Here is a 19,992-nt window from a genome sequence, read left to right as displayed (position 1 = left end):
TGAAGGAACAATATATGAATCGGTTGTCCTGGTATTAATTCTGTAATAAAAAAACTACTCACAAAAAAAACAAACATCGAAATCCAATTTGAATACCTAAAGTTGAATAATTTATAAACAAAACAATAGACACCTGCGAAAACAATGCGCGTCTCCCAAAACGGGAAAGGAAAGATCCGTACAAACTGAATGGTGCACGGGTTCCAAAAAATTCAATGAACCTCCGTACAGTCTGTAGACTTCCTTATTAGGAAGTCTTTTGCGGCGGCACAAAACATTCTTTCAGCTTTATTTCCAGCGGCTAATCAGAACCGAAAGTATGGGGAATTCAACTTCTTCTTCTTTATCAAAAAGATGTATTCATGGCGGTACATCCCTATTTGTATAAGACTCATATCCAAGAATGATACCCACAGCTACTCAGGGATCAATTTAATACTCCAAGACAACCAGGGGAATGTGGTGGTTGACTACAGTTTGACAATTAACCATATTCCCGTAACGCAGTTGAAGAATAACTTTACAGTTTATGTAACTCTGAGTCAATTGATTGATCAAGTAAATGTGAATTGGCTTACCGCTGAGTATTCTTATGATATTCCAATTGTTTCGAAGGCCGGAGATGTTTTATACGATTTTTTACATTATTTTGAGCTGCATGGGTTCAAGCTATTGCCAAATGATTTAATACAAAATAATAATCTCAATTCGATCAACTTATTGGGATTGAGGTTAAAAAATCCATTGTATTCGGTTGTCGGCTTGAAAAATTATAATCAAATTCAGTTTAACGATCATGGTTCTAAATTGGAGGAAATAAACCTTGAATCATTCCCGTTCAATTTTACAAATCCGTTGCTTTTCTCGAGTTTCCAAACTTCGGGTCACTTAAATTATGTAATAAATGATAAGCTGTCAAGTGTTGCATATTTGTCAGATATAAAGTATTTGGAAAATATGGTTGGTAGTGTTGTCTTTAAGTCAAATCTGAGTCAATCATTTGGCTTATTAATGGGTAATTTGAAGAAACTCAATGGTGACGGTGACTTATTGCTAATATTGTCTTGGTCGAGAATCTTATCATTGATTGTTCATAAATTTAGAAACAAACTATTATTATCAAGTATTAACTTGAATAAAACTTTGGCGGTTGAAACTATATCCAATCAATCAGTATTACCAATAACTATTTCTAATGATTCGTCTGGTTATTGGGGGTCTTGTATCTACTATAACAGCTCAACCTTAATTACAAATACCCACGTTATTCAACCGTTAATCGATGATCCTAAACGCCATAGTGCTATCATTCATCTACCTTTAAATAACCTGATTAAACTATCCGCAGATGATGTGTTGAAAACTCCTTTCCAAAATCTTGATTTAACTTTCATCACACTTTCAACTCGAAACATGAATAGAGTTAGAAAATTAGTAAGACCAATAAGTTTCCCTTCTAAACATTCTCAAATTGGTGATAAAGTCAATACCATTGGTTATGGCCTTTTTTTCAACCCTCGTTCCGTTACACCCATTCAGTCTTCTGGTACACTTTTAACTCAATATTCGTTACCATATTTCCCAGAGTCAGATCCAAAACCAGTTATATCTATTACCTCATCTTCATGTTGGAATGGTTCCTCGGGTGGCGGATTATTCAATTCTAATGATGAATTGATTGGAATTATCTGTTCAAATGCAACGGTAAGATTACCCAATTTTAAAGAAGATGGCCAAATAATAAATGGCGAGTTAGAGAAATTACTGAAATTTTGCTTAGCTTTACCCACTGAGTTGATAAAAGAAGCTTATAAATTCATCGATAATGAGATTCCAGAAAAATTGAATGATAAAATTGATACGATTTGGAATTTACAAAGTTATCATAATGATGTTATGGTAAATGAAAGGGATTATAAATTGTAAATACAAAGAAGAAGCAAAAAAAAAAAAAAACACAGCAAAAGCTAGAATAACAATAATAATACAGAAAAGAAAGAAGAAAGTTATTTATAAGGAAACATTGGTTTCAACTGGGTATCTTTTGTAGGTTGTTGAGAAATTGGGGGTAGCGTAACATTATTAATTGAATTATTATTTGAAGTACTGCTTGGCAAATAAGGTTGCTGAGTTCCCAAGGGCAATTGTAAAGGAATAGTAGTATTTGTTGAAGAAGTGGAAGAAGATTTTCTATTCATAGGTTGAGGGGGTGAGAATTTTGCATCTTTTTGTAGAACATAATTATTTGAGTTCATCATTGAGTTAAAATTATTTGCATTATCAAAAATTGAATTAGAAATTGATTTTGATCTTGGCTTGAAGTTTCTATAGCTCAAAGATTCATCATTTGCATTGATTAATAAATCAGAACCATTAATTAAATCATCATTATTTAAAATGATTGCAATATATTCATTAATAAATTTGTTCAAATTAATTTTAAAGTTAATCAAATAACTTTGATGATCAATAAATTCTAACCAATTATCAAAAATCAAATTAACTTTATTGATAATGAGTAATAACCAATCAAGACTATTAATATCAATTGAATTTATTTCTTGATTATTCAATAAATAAAGCAAACATTGTAAAATATAATTATTATCAATTAATTCATCATCAATTTGAATTGATGATAATTGACATTGTTTTTTATATTGAATCAAATTTATTAAAATTTTATTAATAGTTAGATACCATTCAATTAATAAGTCATTTAATTGAATTTTATCAATCAAATTAAATTTTTTCAAGTTAAACGATGAATCAATCATGTTATTAAATTTTAAAAATTGTGATTGGAAAATTAATGGGAAACTAACAATACCTAAGTTATTGTTGATTAGACTAAATGTTGATTTCAAATTGATTAAGTTGTTATTTTTAGTATTCGTGGGTATAATAAAGAACTCGAATAAAAAATTTGAAAAATTAGCAAAAGATGTATTCAAGTTTAAATTAATTAATTGATGGAAATTGAAGTTATAATTCAAGTTTAAATTTGATGAATCAGGAGCTTGAAAATTATACTCTCTCAAAGAGATCATCAAGATATTCCAATGATACTTATTTGAAATTTTAAATACATAAGAATTTAAAATATCTTTAAATTTAACTGGACTACCAATGATCATTTTTTTTTTAAAAATTTTAAACAAGTCATAATGATCGTTAATGATGTGATGATTTTCATTTTTTTTAATTGATTTATTGATTAGAATGATTGCATTATGCAAGGAATTATTCAGGTCATAAATCATCAATTGATTATTATACTTTATTGAATTTAACTCATTTGATAAGGTCAAAATGATTATATCATTAATCAAATCATCTTCTAAGAAGTTGATTGATTTTGAATAATTAAACATTGATTGCCATAATGGAATTTGAGTATTTGGTAAATAATTTTTCAAAAAAAAATTAAAAGATTTTGGGGGTTTTGAATTAATTTTAATATTTGATAATAGAATATAAATATTCCAAAATAATTGGGAATTATTTGTTGAGTTTATAATATCTTGTTGATTATTACTTATTAAATTTTCCAAAATGATATAAACTGTTTCATCCAAATAATCAACAATCAAATGATTATTATTAAATTTTAAATAAATATAAGTAACAACAAACAAATTTTTCAATATTTCTAATTGATAATTCAATGAAGTATAATTTGGAATCAAATTACTAATTAATATATTCCAAGATTTTTTCAAAAATTGATTTGATACTGATTCATCATCATCCAATCTAAAATCATTAAAGTTATTACATGATCCAACCGATAATATAGCGTAAATTAAACAAAGCTTAAAATCAAATAATTTACTATGCTCGTTCCCAATACTGTTTGTTGTTAAATTAGAATTAAGAAATGAAATCAAATCTTTATTAATAGAGCCAAATAATGAATATGGTTGATGCAATAAAATTGTATATCCAATTAAGAACGAATCATTAACATTGGTCATTTGATAATCACGAGCATCTAATAACGTCGAAAGATTCTTCGTTATAGAAAGCAAATGAATCAAATCAGAAGGAGAAGATGTACTGGTTGTTGAAGATGCTGATGATAATGACGAGGATGCAGAAGAACTTAAGGAACCATTGGCTGTTTTACTAAAATTCAAATTCAAATTGGATCCAACCGACGAGTGTCGGGTCTCTGGTGATGTTGGTGATACTTCCTTCTCCCTTTTTCTTTTATTAGCTGCTGTTGCAATTACCGTGCCGGGATCAATCCCGTTTGCCTGACTATTCAGGAGTAACTTTATATTATGAACTGTTCTACAATGACGTTGCAACAAGTCCCTTCTAACAAATGCTGATGTACAGTAAAGACAGTGGAATGGTTTTTCGTTAGTATGGGATCGTTCATGTCGTTGTTTATGTTCTGAACGGGTAAACGCTCTAGCGCAAAACCCACAAATATATTTTTTCTGAGTAGCCATTCTTTAATTAGTATTCGTATACTATAATCATTCCGGGTTATTTGACTACTCTTATATATCACCATTTGCCCATTTGCCCTAATGAGGAGACTGGCCTGTGTTTATATCTCTTTGACTACCCCAGACTTTCGCTGGAAAACCCCACCGACACCGATCTCCTCCTAATTGTGCTTGGTTTACCCCGCAATTTTTCTGCCAATATACGGCTGATTCGACCCCTCGTTTCAATCGTATCTTTGCGTTGCAGGTGAGGTGGGGCACGGGTGTTTTTCCTTGCTCCACCAATTGCTGCAAAACCACCAGTCACATTATAAAACCACCAGTCACATTATAAACTGACCAGTCACATTGTCAAAATGACCAGTCATATTGTCACATTGACCAGTCATATTGTCACATTGACCAGTCATATTGTCACATTGACCAGTCACATTATCAAAATGACCAGTCACATTATCAAAATGACCAGTCACATTATAAAAACTACCAGTCTCATTTCCGGCGTTATACATCACATCGGTGCTATACACATCGCCGGTGCTATATTTCGTTGTTATACATCGCCGGTGCTATAGTTCGTTGTTATACATCGCCGGTGCTATAGTTCGTTGTTATACATCGCCGGTGCTATATTTCGTTGTTATACATCGCCGCTGTTACGTCACATTGGAAAATACACACCATGTTATAGAGGCTTTCCCGTTAGCAGTCACAACTCGCCGTTCCCCCAGCCCCCCGTACATCCCGGTCCCAGTGCTAGCTACGATGAAAAAATAGCATCCTTCCAGCTTCAGCCCTGATGGGAATATGCTCCACTTTACATGACAAACCATGATCTAAGGGTTCGGTACTAGTTTCCTTGCCAAAACTGCACTCTTCCTGGACGTCAAGAGAGGAGAAACGTCTGGTGTTATTGTCTACTGCTGGTATCGATAAAGGGCCTGCTTCTTATAAATTCCCAGGGTTCATTGTATTGATGCGATACGGAGGGCGAGGGGATTTGGGGGTTCTATCGATGTATTTGTATTCTTTATGTAATGATACAACGTTGTAGCGGAGAGTGGGAGGTAAACTGCAAAATTGCAACCTGGAAAAGTTTGGAAAACCTGGAAAAAAAAAAAGAACGTATGCAGGAGTCCACCCCATCACCTAAATCAAACGACCAGATACCAGAACAATAAATAACTTTATGACGAACAGCCGACTTTGAAGACAAGATGAACTTAGCTCGTTCAGAGTCCCAGGACACTTTGTCCACGTTGATCTCCACGTCTCAGGCCAACGCGTCTGACTTGGTATCGGTATTCACTGCTACTTCGGACGAAACTTTACTTCCCTTGGATAAGTTGATTTTTGGCAAGTCAATAAGTGGTTATACTTCATTATATGAATTGCCAATTGTATCTAATTTCCTAAGTCCCGGAATATCGCTATTCAAGTCATTTGAATCATTTGAACTCAACGAGGCTCCTATTTTAACCATACAAACGTCGGTATTAAGTATATTCAAGAAAAATAGTCCCTTATCACAAATCACAACAGCTGATAAGTCAATTTTTTGTAAAGTTTATTTCAAAATATTGAATAATAATTTAACTTGTCATATTTTACAATTTCAAACCCTACCTTATACTTTAATTTTATATAATAATGGTATTAAATCATGTATTGATTTATTATATAAAAATACTAAATTGAGAATCAGTGGCACTTCCTCTTCCACGTTCGGGAACAGCTTAATATCCATCAAACCATTGACTTCGAATTCGCCATCTTTAATCGATGATTTACAAATTAAACACTCTGAAAATCCAAAAAATTTTAAAATCTTACAAAATGGGGAACTATTCGATTCGCTCATCAAACAAAATAAGAAAAAAATTACTGAGTTGCTAAATAAAGAAAGATTTCTCTGTGGTAATGTCCCTTTAGCCTGGTGTATCGATAATGAAGGTGGTGGCAAAGTAAGTGCTTCCATTAAAATGTTTGCTGTTCCTTCCAATTCCCCCGACTTGGATGACGATTCCATGGTTCTCTGCTGCATTCTCCTAGTACTACGTGAACAGGAAATAAGAAAGATGAGAGGTAAGAATCAAGCCTCCTATATAAATCAAAGAGAATTAAGGTGAGTGCTCGTAAATTTGCAATAATAAGTCGTAAAAATTACCTCGCTAAAACATCCGTACATCAAAAAAAAGAAGCACCCCCATTTTTTCTTTTGTCTCGAAGTCGTTGTCTGATTACCGAGAATGGATGGTTCGTGATAAATTTTCTTATTTAGTGATTTGGTGGCAATTAATTACACCAAAATTTAATGAATTATGGATAATATGTATTTACGTATGTAAACTAATCAAGCTAGTCGGAAACAACTTTCCAATGTAGAAAAAGGAAGAAAGAGGTAGAAAAAGAACACCTAACATTTAATATTTGAATGAAAAAGAAAATTTTTTGTGTTTTTTTTTATAGAAAATAATCGAACGAATGACCAAAAGAGGAATTTATGGGTATAAGAATTAAAAGACAAGAGGTTTAGACTTATAATAAAGCACCAGCTAAACCAAGTAAAGCAGCACCAACGGAAACACCTTTGGCAATGTTAGCACCATCGGCAGATTGAGTACCAATTTCTGGGGCGGAGGAAGTGGCGGAAGAAGAGGAAACTTCAGAGGTAGCAGCAGAGGAAGCTGGTTCAGAGGTAACAGCTTCCGAGGAAGAAGCATATTCAGAAGATTCAGCAGCAAGGGTGGTGGAAGCTGGAGCAGAAGCAGATGAAGTAGCAGAAGCTTCGGTAGAGGAAGCTTCGGTAGAGGAAGCTTCGGTAGAGGAAGCTTCGGTAGAAGAAGCAGCTTCAGTAGAGGAATCTTCAGCAGAAGAAGCACTGGAAGAAGCACTGGAAGAAGCTTTAGAAGAAGAAGCGGTGGAAGAAGAAGCTTTAGAAGAAGAAGCTTTCTTATTGGAGTAATCATCACCACAACTATCTTTGAAAGCTTCTTTGGCAGCATCAGCATCACCATCTGGACAAGCACTGTCTAAACATGATTCAATGTTGCTTGATTCATTAGAACAAATACATGATAAATCATTCAATCCAGAACAGTCGGATTTTTTTTCAACTTGAGCAACACAAGCCAATAAACAGGCTGGAGGAGTGGCTAAAGTAGATTGAAATAAACTGGCTAAAGTAACTAAAGCAGTGGCCTTGAATAAAAATGATTGCATCCTGAACGAGTGAATGGAGTGTTAAACGAGTGTACTGAAAAGAACAAGTAGACTTGGTTGTTAAGAAAGAAGTATTAAGTTTTTTTTTTCGTCCTTTAATTAGCCTTTTTAACCTGTTGTCCCATATCCAATTTGTTTTATTTTTACCTGATTCTGACGGATCTCAAAATTACAATTCTTTTTTCACCTTTTTTCGATTCTTTTTTTCTTTTTCTTTTTTTTTTTTTTCTTTTCGCTCGCTTTTTTTTTTGGTTTGTTAGTGCTATAAATAGGGCTGCATACAGGGAGGAGGTCTAGAACAATCCTCGACAAAACACCCGTAGCTTTTCTATTTTTGCAGTTATAACTTAATGTTGGAAGTAAGTCCCAGTCCCTCGTAGAATAATTGCATGGAGTAGTTATCCAAGGTGATATCAAAGACGGCAATGACCTCGACATCCAACTGGCCGTTGATGGCCTTCCGGAGAATGTCCATTCCGATTCCGTTGTTGATTTTTAAGGGCATCCGAGGGGTCTTGTAGATTCCAGGACTCACTTTGAGGGTTTGCAGTTGGGCCAAATGGCCCAAGATTTCTCCCTTGTATTGAGCTTCTGCTTGTTGTAAATGGACGAGGATATCTGAATTGGAAATTGGGTTGTAGATGGTGAGTTCAACTTCTGAGTTCAAAATGTGAATGGTGCTTTCGATTAAAAATGGGGATTTGTGTTTTGAGATTTCGCTAATTTCAGGGTCCTTCAATTGAGGTGGTTCAATATATATGTCGGGTATTTGTACGTCTTCAATAGTTAATTGACTAAGCAATTGGCCAAGGGGTTTGTTATGCTTAACTTTCCCTCCTTGAGCTCCGATTTTAATTTCTTTAATCCCCAGAATAAATTCACTGACTAGTCTTTCCAATGATATTTTATCCAAATCATCTTTGGGATTGAGCCTGATTTCAAGAATGCTGTTGACCCATTCTTTTTTCAAAATGAAAAGATCTGCACAACCAACACTTCCAATCCGGGTTCCATTACTAATAACATCAACGCTAAGTGTTTCCTTGGGAATTTCCAAAGTGATATTGGTTGGGTTGTAGATATCAACATCCATCTTGAATGTAAGCTCTTCAGCAGTAGACTTTTCGTATAGTATATCATTGACGCTCACATTCAATCCACTGAGTATACCATCAATATACCGCATTTCGTGAACTTGTTTTGATGTTTGCTTGTAAGGTATTTTGATATTACTGAAATTCAAGTCTTTGAATGTAGATTGTAAAAACGGCAAATCAATTTCTAATTCATCAATGAATACATCAATAAATAGCTCTTCCACTTGGGCATCGTTGATAATTTGATTAACTAAATGACCAATCTTAGCTGGATTTAATTGATCGACCTCCATATTACCTAGTTCCACATCAAAGAATATGTTTTCATAAAGTTGATCATTTTCAATCTTGGAGATTGCGATTCCACTCTCCTGATTCAGCTCTCCATAAATTAATACCTCTTTTTCATCCCTGATATTAAAATGGGCCCGGACCTTTGGCTGCCCTATATCAACCTGGAAACTATTGGGTGGCAATTGTATCTGTAAGGTAAAGTTCCCATTAATGTGGCTTTCAACCTGTTCTTTTTGACTCTTATATGGAATATCAACGCTCAAATCATTAATCAAATAATCTAATAAGAGATCTTCTAAGTTGAAACCAGTCTTGATCCCTTTCAATGGAAACTTGAATCTCGATCTAACATTTTGTAAAACATAGTATAACCAAGGCGGTAAGTTTTTCTGATTATTTTTGTTTTCACTGGCATTGATTTTAAACTCTATAAAGGAATCCTCATGATTAATGATTTTATATGCTAATTGATTCAAGACCAGCTTCCCATCTTCACATTGTATCAAAAATTCTCTAGGTGTTTCTTTGATCAAACTCTCTAATTTAAAACTCACTGGCTGGTATGGATCAACATTTATCTCGTTGGTTTTCCATTCCCCCCACTTGATAAAGTCTGAATTGCAGTCACGTAGTGAAATGTCCCATTCAATGGGACTAAGAAAGAAATTTAAAGGCAATTGTGCATCAACCTTAATGTTAGAATCAACCTTAAGCTCATCATTTTTTACTGCAGTTGCTTCCAACTTGTTTTCAGAAGAGCTACTTGTTGTCACACTGAAATCTTCCACATTTATATTCGGGAATATTTGATTAGGATTAACTTGATAATCCATGAATACGTTCAATTCGCTAGTTTCAAAATTGAAAAATTTACTACTGATTTTAGCATCAATGATAGATTGAATTTGAACGTTGATGTTTTCTTTGAAATGACTCAATTCTATGAAGTCATTGGCAAATTTTACTATTCCTAATTCAGCTAGCTCGGCCTTACTTATAAAGTCGATTTCCAGTATACTTTTATCAACTGTATTTATACTGATTTCTGGAGGGTAGATGTCTAATACATGAATGGGTGGAGAATATATATCCTTTGGGGTAAGAAAAATCTTAACTGATTTATTTGGTATAACACTTATACTTCCAACTATCACAGCCCCTAGTTTCATAAAATACCTATAAAAAAGGTTTTGAATATTATCATATTGCAAGTACACCGAACCAATAACATGGAATGTTAGACCATCTCCGTTTACATTTAAAACTGATATACTTTGAAAATCAGATGTCAATGCTTGCATAATCAATGAATCCAGGTTCGAGAGTGTCAAGTAAAAAAGGCAAAATAATAAAATTAACCCGATTAAAACAAATCCCGAAGTTTTAGGATTTTTATAATAACATATCTCGAATATTTTGCTGAAAAGTAAGATAAGAGACCACGAGGCTTCTGCTGGTACTGCAACGTCTTGAGACATGATAGAGTTTCTGGGACTTAAAAGTGGCTGTAATTCACTTGGTTCGATTGGAGGTTCAGATGCTAAATTATCAATTGCATAAGCTGGGCCAGGTCCAACACTTGCAGGATAATTATGCTGCTTATTAGCCACATTAGGATCCGATAATCTGGAAGATATTGAACCTCTAGACATTCGATTCGAATTACCAACACTCTCATTAACTGGCAAGTGACCAGTACTTGCTATTTGTGACATTGGTGGAGGGGGAGGAAGAGGCGATGACACTGTAGACATGGAACCATAATTATTGGAATCAAATGGACCGAAAGGTTTTAGTGGTACTTGTTGCTGATACCCAGGAACTAAGCTTGAGTCCGATTTAGTAGAAGCAGAATTCCCGTAAGGTGACCTGGGCGGCGATGTTTCTAATTCTTTTACAGTAGCAGGAGAATTTTGCTTCAGTTCGGATACCAGATTAGAAGCAGGTGGATAATTTGTTGGCTCTGGTTGATCTTCTTCTGGATCTTCTTTCAAAGGAGACTTTGCAATTGAGGGTTGTTCAGTTATTGGTTCATAATCTTGACGATCTGGAGCGTGAATTTGGACTTGAGAGTCTGATTCTTCATTTGGATTTGACTGAGTTGGTCTCAAAGAACTGGAATTGGCTAATTCTTCAGAATTGAGAGGTTCGATCAAGGAAACAGGACGCTTGCTCTTCTTGTTACCCCGAGTAGCATTGGGATTTTTAGAAGCGCCTTCTTGATTCTTATTTTTTCTAGAAAGACGACGAGAGATTGATGACCTAAGGGAATTGGATGTCTTAACGGATGCTAGACTCTCATCATCAGGTTGTTCAAGATTTGGACCAGTAGAAGCGTTCTTCTTTCTTCTAATTGAAGGAGAAGGAGAAACCTTATCTTTTGCCTTTCTATAAATGGAAGACATGACTATTGTACTTTATTGGTACTATACCAACTGGATGAATGGAGCGATATAGAAATAAGCACAGAAAGAACGGAGGAAATCCTCGAGCAAGCCACTATGGGTAATGTAAGACAAGAATATATCGATTTATATAAGTATCTATTCAATGTTGTGAATTGAGCGATTTAAGATTGATATTGTCAACGGGGTTCAAGTCACTGAGATGGTCAAAACGATGGGATAAAATAAACGTGAACAAAACTTGGAAACCCTCCTAGTTACCGAAAAAACTTGTTGAACCTCCTGGACGAATTTATTAGAAGATGAGTTATACTAAGAGCAAATAGTATTTGATTCAAAAAAAAAAGAGAGAAAATGAATCAAAAAAAGTCAAAGGGAACTAACAAGGAGCCCGAAAGCCACTGTGAATGCAATGAATGATGATTGATCTTATTATCAACACAGAACACAAACACCAAGTTTGGCTTATGAATTGATTTCGAAGCGGCAATTGATACAGATTTCAATTAGATACCAATGATAACAAACAAGATGAAATTGGGAATGGCCCTTGAGGTTGGTTGGCTGGCTGTTGTCTAGCACTATATCTTGGTTGTGAAGTGAATCAATGAATTACTAGCCGTGGTTGACAAGTAGTTGAAGTAACAAACAATTAATTAATGAAGGATACTTTTTTACTCAATTCCAAGGGTAAAAACGAGTTCGACCCCAATAACTCGCGATAAGATAAAAAAGAGAAAAAAAAAATCTATACAAGGCTACCAAAACTTTAGCATTCGAACGCGTTATACTGCACACACATTAAGTTTAGGTTGCATGTTTCAGCCTTTCTATTAAACGGTTTTTGTGACTTACAATGATTGCAAAATCAAAAGTGGGAAGGTGTTAATAGTACATTAGGTCCAGAAGATTCTTTTCAAGATCAGTCAATAGACGATATACAAATACAAAAGAGTAGCGAAGAAGACGCTATCATAACAAGGGAGTAATAAAATAAAAATAATTAAGAGAAGAAATATTAAAATGGCAAGATTAACGATAGAGTAAGCATATTAGACGACAAAGGGTAAAAAGTCACATCAACAAGACAAATTATTGTCCTTTGAACATTTTTAAACACAGATTAGAAGAAAAGTATTTTTTTTTTTTTTTTTTTAATTTTTCAAATTTTTAGTTTTCAAATAAACAGTTTCTTTCAAAAGTTTTGAATAAAAGATTAAAAGGTTAGTACATAAGACAAAGTAGCACATATACAGGTAAGACATAAGCATAGATAAATAAGACAGTTTTTGAAAAAAAAAAAGGAACAGAAAAAGCAGAAACATAAACTCAGAACAAGTGTCATTTCTATGGGCTTGAGATTTTCATTCATAATTGGATCATAGATTGGAGATAATTTGAAGTTTCATATGAGGTAATTCAGTATAGAATTTCATTCAAACTTTTTTTATTGTTCTTCAAAAAAATCATCTCAACCTATGTGAATGATCATGTTCTTGAACACTAGGGTCAACATTAGGATCAATGTTTGGATCAACATGCTGTTCATGTAACGCAGCAGCAGCAGCAGCAGAAGACGCATCACCGCCCATGGCGGCAATAACAGCAACATCTTGAACTGATGGCCCACCGCCATGAGCAGTAGAGTCATGGTGAGTATGGTGCTGAGTATGAGGCACCGTGGCGGTTAATCCATGATGTTGGGCTTGTTGGGCCAATTGCTGTTGGTATTGATGTTGCTGCAATTGCTGTTGGGCCAAGTGGTGTTGAGCCAATTGATGTTGAGGATCAAGTAATTCATTTGGATTGTAAGCTTGTGCCACAGCAGCGGCGGCAGCGGCAGCAGTTCCATTAGTTCTGTTTAAAGGTTTTTCAACTAGAGTTCTACTAAATTTCGATCTCTTTTTCTTAGCTTGACCAGTGGCTAAACCTGGTTCCAAAGGATGATTATGAGCAGGATGAATCATTCGCAAAACCCAAATTTCATCTTCACCATCATCGTAATCAGGATTTTGTTGTTGATGTTGATGTTGAACAGGGTGATGAATTTGATGTTCATAAGTATCTATTTTAGCGTCAATATTACCATCACTAAAATCAGGTTGAATACCTGGACTTTGAGGTTTTTTAGGAATTCTTTTAGTTTTAGGAGGATATAAATTGGCAACTAATCTATAACCGCATTTATTTCTTTTGGTATAAGCAACTCTTTGTCTCTTCGAAGGTTCTTTAACAGTGGTTCTGAAAGATCCCGACCTTTCACATTGGAAATAAACGGCTTTTGGTTTAGAAGAATTTATAACGATTTTACATTGTTCTTGATCACTTAAAATATTCTTAACATATTTAACCAAGTCAGGTTTTGAACCAAATGTTTTGATAACTTCATTATCGGCATAACGAGAAACCAACACGCTACCGCCATTAAAATCTGGTTGCTCAGCAGAGCTGGGTGTTATCAGATACGGATCTTGTGCCTGATGAAGCGGATGTTGTTGTTGATGCTGCTGTTGTTGGTGATGTTGTTGTTGTTGTTGGGCAGCGGCAAGTTGTTGGGCTTGAACTTGCTGAAACTGCTGTAATTGTGGGTTACTGCTCAATTGATGTTGTTGCAACTGAGCCGCTTGAGCAGCTGCCTCCGCTGGTGATATCTGAGGATTCAAGTGGTGACTATGTGAGCTGAACTGGTTAGGGTCGTCTGGATGATGACTTAAGGCTGAAACAGCAGCAGCAGCGGTGGCCGCTGCTGCATTATACTCTTGGTGTCGGGCATTGGCCATGGCTATAGCTGTGGCTGCCGAAATTGGATCGTGGGCTATTTGATGTTGTTGTGGTTGTTGCTGTTGATGGTGAGTTGGTGGCGGGTATTGTTGATATTGAGCTTGGTATTGCGGTGGAGCCTGTTGTTGTTGTTGCTGATACTGTTGGTACTGCTGCTGCTGCTGCTGCTGCTGCTGCTGCTGTTGTTGTTGTTGGCGAGATGTTGCTCTTGTTCTTTCATTAGACGTAGAAGGACCCAGCATTATGGCAGATTTATTCAAAGAGTAACTTCTGTTGTTTATTCAATTCCTTTATTTAACTCAAATTACACCCTTTTCTTCTAGCAAATTCAATCAATTCCTTTCCCACACCGTTCTTTCACCCAAGGTATGTTTCTGAATATGATAAGATTGATATTAAGACTAGTTTACCGTAAATATGGGTTGTGAATATAAACAGCAGTCCTGCACAAGTGGAGGTTTTTGTTTGTTTTTTTTTTTTGTGCCTGGTTCAAATCTTTTTTTATATGATGATGAGATTATGTGACGGAAATGACCTTTGGGCAATCGTAAGATTACAGGTTAGCGGCCACATTTGTGCATGTTGGAGCATTTCGTTGATACTTGGTTGTTGGGCAGGAATAATGTGGTGTACGGGCGTTGTATCTGGAATCGAAAGAAAAAAAAATCGAAGGTACGGGTGCGACTGGGGAATTAAATTATGAGTAGCGGTAAAAGTGATAAGTATACACTATAAACCAGGATAGTTGAATAGATAGAAATGCAGGAGGTGGAGAAGTACGTACGGGAGATTCAGCAGGAGACCTCCAATGATGAGTTGCACTGGTTGATACTGTCGATAATCAGTCCCGAGTTTCCTCAAATTATCGAAGCGCTTGAAATATGTTCTAATTTACTTTTATATAACACTCCCCAGCATCCAGATGCTGCTAAGCATATAGAAAGAGGTCCTTCTATTAAGTTACCGGTGTCGTCTACCAAGCTGGAAGCATTGAAAGGTATTATAGTGAGGGACGGGGCATACGTTACTCAATTGACGGTATTATTGAAGGAACGCCATTTTAATAGAGTGTTACATCGATTAAATCTTAGTAAACCAATTCTTCTATCGCAAATAATCACTGCCAAAAGATCCATCGATAATGCAATAGATATAATCAATACTTCCAAAACAATCTTGGGGGTTCAACACGAAGAACATGAAAATCTGCACGTTAGTTTAATCGAACAGTTTAATCAATTGTTGATTGAAATACAAACCGCTAAAAACAGTTTGCAGCTTCCAACAAATCCCTCGTTAGTATTCCCGGTAAATGTGACCCCAGCAGACGCTTTTGACCCAGAACTCACGCCGGATATTGCAATTGATCTCTACATAAGTCAAGCAGAAGTTTGTATAGATTTGAAAAATCTTCATCGGGTGCAAGATAAACCTTGGTGTGAGATTGATGCTAACTCTGGTAAGTCTTACGTTGACAAAATTAGAGATGAAATGAAATTACCTACAACTACTGCCCACTCAAGCATATCAACATCGTCCAATTCAACCCCTGTTCCCTCTCAACCTTTGAATATTGCCGATATACAACATCGTTTACATCAACTTTCTTCGTCATCTTCGGCCCCAAATGATTTGGCTCATCCTCAACCACAAACCCCATCTAATCTTTTCAATAATATGTTGAATCATTTGCTGATCCGCCCAAAATTCGACCCAGTTGATTATATTACAAAATGCATCACTTATAACGATCTGGTTGTCATGATCAATAAAAAAATTGAAGTATCGTCCCCAGACCCAGTTTTGGTAAGTGCGTTCACTAAATTAGATTCAATCGAATACTTGATCAGCAACTTTCTTGAAAATATTCATAAAATCATGGATGCATCTTCCACTTAGTCTTCTTCCAGCAGTAAATACTTTCTATATGTCTATTTAATATACATTTAGTTAGTTCTTTACAAGATTCAGCAGATTGAAATCCACAGTTGCAATTTCAAATGCTCACAGTTCAGGTTTTTTTTGTTAGTTGTTTTTTAGCTGTCTTTTTTGGAATTTTTCAATGGTAACTACTTGAGTACTGAGAATCTTTTCAGCTGAAGAAGATAACGGCAACATACTTGTTTTTTTACTTTGTTCAATTACGAAATTTTCAGCTTATTGCTTTTTAGATCGTTTTTTCCATAAATAAGGGTTAATTGTTTCATGCTTTTTTCCCCAAGTGCCAGTTTTTTGAAAAAAAGCTTATCAACAGTTATTCTAATAAGTCCGTTACTATTCAGGTCAAATCATTCGCCACGTCTTTTACAAGAACTTGTTTCAAATCGTAATTTTTTCACCCACTTCACTCGTCAGTTCCATCAAAATACAATCACCCCATTCAAATTGAAAATGGTTGCTGATAAATATACAATTTTGGCAGATAATGATAATATCGAAAGACCAATTTTAGACGATCGTTCTTACCGTTTTATCAAATTGAACAATAATGATTTACATGTATTACTTATCAATGATCCATCAACAGATAAATCAGCTGCTGCTTTGGATGTAAACGTAGGCTCATTTGCCGATAAGAAGTATAACGTTTCTGGATTGGCTCATTTTTGTGAACATTTACTCTTCATGGGTACCGAAAAATACCCAGAAGAAAATGAATACTCTAGTTACTTATCCAAACATTCAGGATATTCTAATGCCTACACTGCTGCTGAACATACCAATTACTATTTCGAAGTAAGCTCTAATTACTTGGATGGTGCATTAGATAGATTTGCCCAATTTTTCATTAGTCCTTTATTTTCCAAAAGTTGTAAAGATCGTGAAATTAAAGCAGTTGACTCTGAAAATAAGAAAAATTTACAGAATGATATGTGGAGATTTTATCAATTGGATAAACTGACTAGTAATCCTAATCATCCTTTCAATGGATTTTCAACTGGTAATTACCAAACTTTACATGAACAGCCTACTAGTGACAATGTAAATGTTCGTGATGTTTTACTTGATTTCTATCACAAGGAATACTCTTCAAATATTATGAGTCTCGTTATCTTGGGGAAAGAAAATTTGGATCAACTCACATATTGGGCAATTGAAAAATTTGAATCTATTCCAAATGTTAATTTGCCTCGCCCTAACTATAATGGAGAAGTTATTTATAACCCAGAGCATTTAGGGAAGTTGATAAAAGCTAAGCCCATAAAAGATTCCCATAAGCTAGAAGTATCATTTTTGATCCCAGATGATCAAGAAGATAATTGGAAATCTAGACCTGCTTCTTATTTTTCTCATTTACTTGGTCACGAAAGTAAAGGCTCTTTGTATTACTACTTAAATGAAAAACACTGGGTCAACGACTTATCTGCTGGTAACATGAAGGTCTGTCAGGGTAACTCCATTTTCGTATTAGAACTCGAACTAACTGAAAAAGGTTTAGAAAATTGGCAATCAGTGATTGTTCATCTATTTGAATATTTGAAACTCATTTCGAACAAAGATCCACAACAATGGATCTGGGAAGAAATAAGTAACATGTCCAAGGTGAACTTTAAATTTACTCAAAAGAAAGGGGCTTCATCAACTGTGTCCAGACAAAGTAGTATTTTATATAAATTTACTGAGGATTCGCATGTTCCACCAAATTATTTATTGAATTCAACAATCACTCGTGAATTTGATCCAGTTGCTATAAAAGAATACGGCTCTTATTTTAATCCCGATAATATTCGTATTCTCCTTTCATCACAAAAACTTGAAAATTTACCACTAACTGAGAAATGGTATGGCACAGAACATCTGACTGAACCAATTTCTCAAAGTTTCCTTTCCCAGTTGAAAAATGTCTCTACAAATACTGCATTCCATCTTCCAGTTAAGAATGAATTCATCCCCGATGACTTCACCATTGTTGGGAAAAAATCAGAAAACCCCTTGTTGCACCCTTATATCATTCACAATGATGAGAAGTCTCAAGTGTGGTTTAAAAAAGATGATCGTTTCGAAGTTCCAAAGGGTCTTGTTTCCACTTCTTTGCACTTACCATCTACTACCGAATCCGTGAAATCATTTCTCTACTGTTCATTAATAGTGAAATTAGTAAATGATGAATTGAATGATATGGCATATTTAGCTTCATTAGTTGGATTAGCTTTCAATTTTCATAGACAAGTTGACGGATTTGGATTGGATTTTGACGGTTATAGTGATAAAATGCCCGTCTTATTAGAACATGTAATTCACAAAGTTACCAACTTCACTCCGAACAAAGAAAAATATTCAACATTGAAAGAAAAAACCATTCAGCAATTGAAAAATTCCGGTTACGACGTTCCTTATAGTCAAGCCGGTAGATATATACAGTCATTGTTTAACGACAAGATTTATACAAGAGAAGAAAAGCTTGCTGCATTAAACAGCAATGAATTAAGCTTCGAAGAATTAGTTACATTCAATAGAGAAATGTGGTCAAATGGAGTCTTTGCTAGCACTTTAATCCATGGTAATTTTGACTATGAACGTTCAATGAAGATTAATTCTCTTCTTCAAAAGCATTTAAGCCATCTCAAGCCAATCGCAGAAAACAAAGAAGAAGTTAGCAAAGCTTTACAATATAGATCTTACTTTGTGAGTCCAAATGAAAGAGCTACGTTTGAATCACCTTTACAAGATGCTAACAATGTTAACTCTTGCATTGAGTACTACATTCAAATCGAAGATAAGTTGAAGCACGATCGTCTACTTGTTTTAGCAGATTTGATGAGCACAACAATAAACGAAGCTTGTTTCAATCAATTAAGAACAAAAGAACAATTGGGGTATGTTGTTTTCTCAGGCGTTAGATTGACAAAGAGCAGATTTGGATTTAGAGTTTTAATTCAATCTGAAAGACCTTGTGATTATTTGGAATACAGAATAGAAGAATTTTTGCATAAGTTTAGAACAAACTTTATAGCAAAGGAATTAACCGATGAAAATTTCAATAAATTCAAGGAAGCTCTCACCGATAAAAAATTATCCAAGCTCAAGAATTTATCAGAAGAGTTCAACAGACTCTCGGGACAAATCTCCACAGGCTACTTCGACTTTAATCAAAGACAAAGACACGTCGACATTTTGACTACTATTACAAAGGATGAATTCATTAATTTTTATGATGACTATATTAATGTTTCCAACTCTCAAAGCAAATCAGGTAGATTGGTCCTTTATTTGAAATCTCAATGCACGCCTAAATTAGCAACGTCAAAAGAGCTCTTGAGCTCGGTAAATAACTTTCTTTACAATAAAGACTTTGTTCTTGAGTCAGATATTGTGGATTCAATTCTTGAAAAGCAGGGTGAATCTGTCGAAAACATTATTGATGAAGTTACCAGTGAATTGTTGAAAAACCCTGAACCAACCAAACATATTAGTCCAGATATCGACTCCTTCAAGAATGAATTCGCTTCATATGTCAGACAAGCCTTAGTCAATCCTGTACCATCGATTTATCCAAGAGGAAAGGTTTTCACTGATATCGGATCGTTCAGAAGAAATAACCAAATCGCAGACATTCCTAAACCAGTGGAACCATTGTCTAAGTTTTATTATAAACTGGAAGAACACGCCCACTTATAATTGTCATTAGCATTATAAAAATGGATTTTTACAATTTAGATTTAATACACTCTAATAGAATACATAAAAAGAGTCAATGTATAGAATTCCTACTAAAGGAATAAACTGTAAGTA

The 19,992-nt window shown here is 34.8% G+C and overlaps 9 protein-coding genes across 9 annotated transcripts; 4 read left to right on the top strand and 5 right to left on the bottom strand.

Annotated features, from left to right (window-relative positions):
• Positions 1 to 345: 345 nt before the first annotated feature.
• HYPBUDRAFT_240349 (uncharacterized protein) lies at positions 346 to 1,926 on the top strand (the record flags this gene model as incomplete). The annotated part of the gene is made up of 1 exon (XM_020223259.1): positions 346 to 1,926. The coding sequence occupies exon 1, from the start codon at positions 355 to 357 to the stop codon at positions 1,924 to 1,926; it is 1,572 nt and encodes a 523-aa protein (XP_020077241.1). The 5' UTR covers positions 346 to 354.
• Positions 1,927 to 2,390: 464 nt separating this feature from the next.
• On the bottom strand, positions 2,391 to 4,460 carry TRY5 (Try5p; the record flags this gene model as incomplete). Its single annotated transcript, XM_020223909.1, has 1 exon — positions 2,391 to 4,460. A coding segment is annotated over one exon (2,070 nt), but the record flags the coding sequence as incomplete, so codon positions are not given.
• A 115-nt stretch (positions 4,461 to 4,575) lies between these two features.
• HYPBUDRAFT_148448 (uncharacterized protein) lies at positions 4,576 to 5,144 on the bottom strand (the record flags this gene model as incomplete). The annotated part of the gene is made up of 3 exons (XM_020220127.1): positions 4,576 to 4,748; positions 4,801 to 5,029; positions 5,142 to 5,144. 3 exons carry the CDS (start codon positions 5,142 to 5,144, stop codon positions 4,576 to 4,578), a joined length of 405 nt encoding a protein of 134 aa, XP_020077239.1.
• A 533-nt stretch (positions 5,145 to 5,677) lies between these two features.
• Positions 5,678 to 6,589, top strand: HYPBUDRAFT_5972 (uncharacterized protein; the record flags this gene model as incomplete). The annotated part of the gene is made up of 1 exon (XM_020223537.1): positions 5,678 to 6,589. One exon carries the CDS (start codon positions 5,678 to 5,680, stop codon positions 6,587 to 6,589), a length of 912 nt encoding a protein of 303 aa, XP_020077238.1.
• A 261-nt stretch (positions 6,590 to 6,850) lies between these two features.
• Positions 6,851 to 7,902, bottom strand: SSR1 (Ssr1p). The gene has a single exon (XM_020221193.1). The coding sequence runs from the start codon at positions 7,680 to 7,682 to the stop codon at positions 6,999 to 7,001; it is 684 nt and encodes a 227-aa protein (XP_020077237.1). The 5' UTR covers positions 7,683 to 7,902; the 3' UTR covers positions 6,851 to 6,998.
• Positions 7,903 to 8,022: 120 nt separating this feature from the next.
• Positions 8,023 to 10,551, bottom strand: HYPBUDRAFT_107303 (uncharacterized protein; the record flags this gene model as incomplete). The annotated part of the gene is made up of 1 exon (XM_020218540.1): positions 8,023 to 10,551. One exon carries the CDS (start codon positions 10,549 to 10,551, stop codon positions 8,023 to 8,025), a length of 2,529 nt encoding a protein of 842 aa, XP_020077236.1.
• A 2,242-nt stretch (positions 10,552 to 12,793) lies between these two features.
• Positions 12,794 to 14,712, bottom strand: RBF1 (Rbf1p). The gene has a single exon (XM_020221192.1). It carries the CDS (start codon positions 14,499 to 14,501, stop codon positions 12,945 to 12,947), a length of 1,557 nt encoding a protein of 518 aa, XP_020077235.1. The 5' UTR covers positions 14,502 to 14,712; the 3' UTR covers positions 12,794 to 12,944.
• A 285-nt stretch (positions 14,713 to 14,997) lies between these two features.
• Positions 14,998 to 16,170, top strand: RAV2 (Rav2p). Its single transcript, XM_020221191.1, has one exon. It carries the CDS (start codon positions 15,019 to 15,021, stop codon positions 16,156 to 16,158), a length of 1,140 nt encoding a protein of 379 aa, XP_020077234.1. The 5' UTR covers positions 14,998 to 15,018; the 3' UTR covers positions 16,159 to 16,170.
• A 480-nt stretch (positions 16,171 to 16,650) lies between these two features.
• On the top strand, positions 16,651 to 19,878 carry STE23 (metalloendopeptidase; the record flags this gene model as incomplete). The annotated part of the gene is made up of 1 exon (XM_020222244.1): positions 16,651 to 19,878. The coding sequence occupies one exon, from the start codon at positions 16,651 to 16,653 to the stop codon at positions 19,876 to 19,878; it is 3,228 nt and encodes a 1,075-aa protein (XP_020077233.1).
• Between the last annotated feature and the right edge of the window lie 114 nt (positions 19,879 to 19,992).

Source organism: Hyphopichia burtonii (genome assembly GCF_001661395.1).
Source record: "Hyphopichia burtonii NRRL Y-1933 unplaced genomic scaffold HYPBUscaffold_3, whole genome shotgun sequence".
Lineage (NCBI taxonomy): Eukaryota > Fungi > Ascomycota > Pichiomycetes > Serinales > Debaryomycetaceae > Hyphopichia > Hyphopichia burtonii.
The sequence above is the reverse complement of the archived record's forward strand: the minus strand, read 5'-3'. Positions and strand labels throughout refer to the sequence as shown.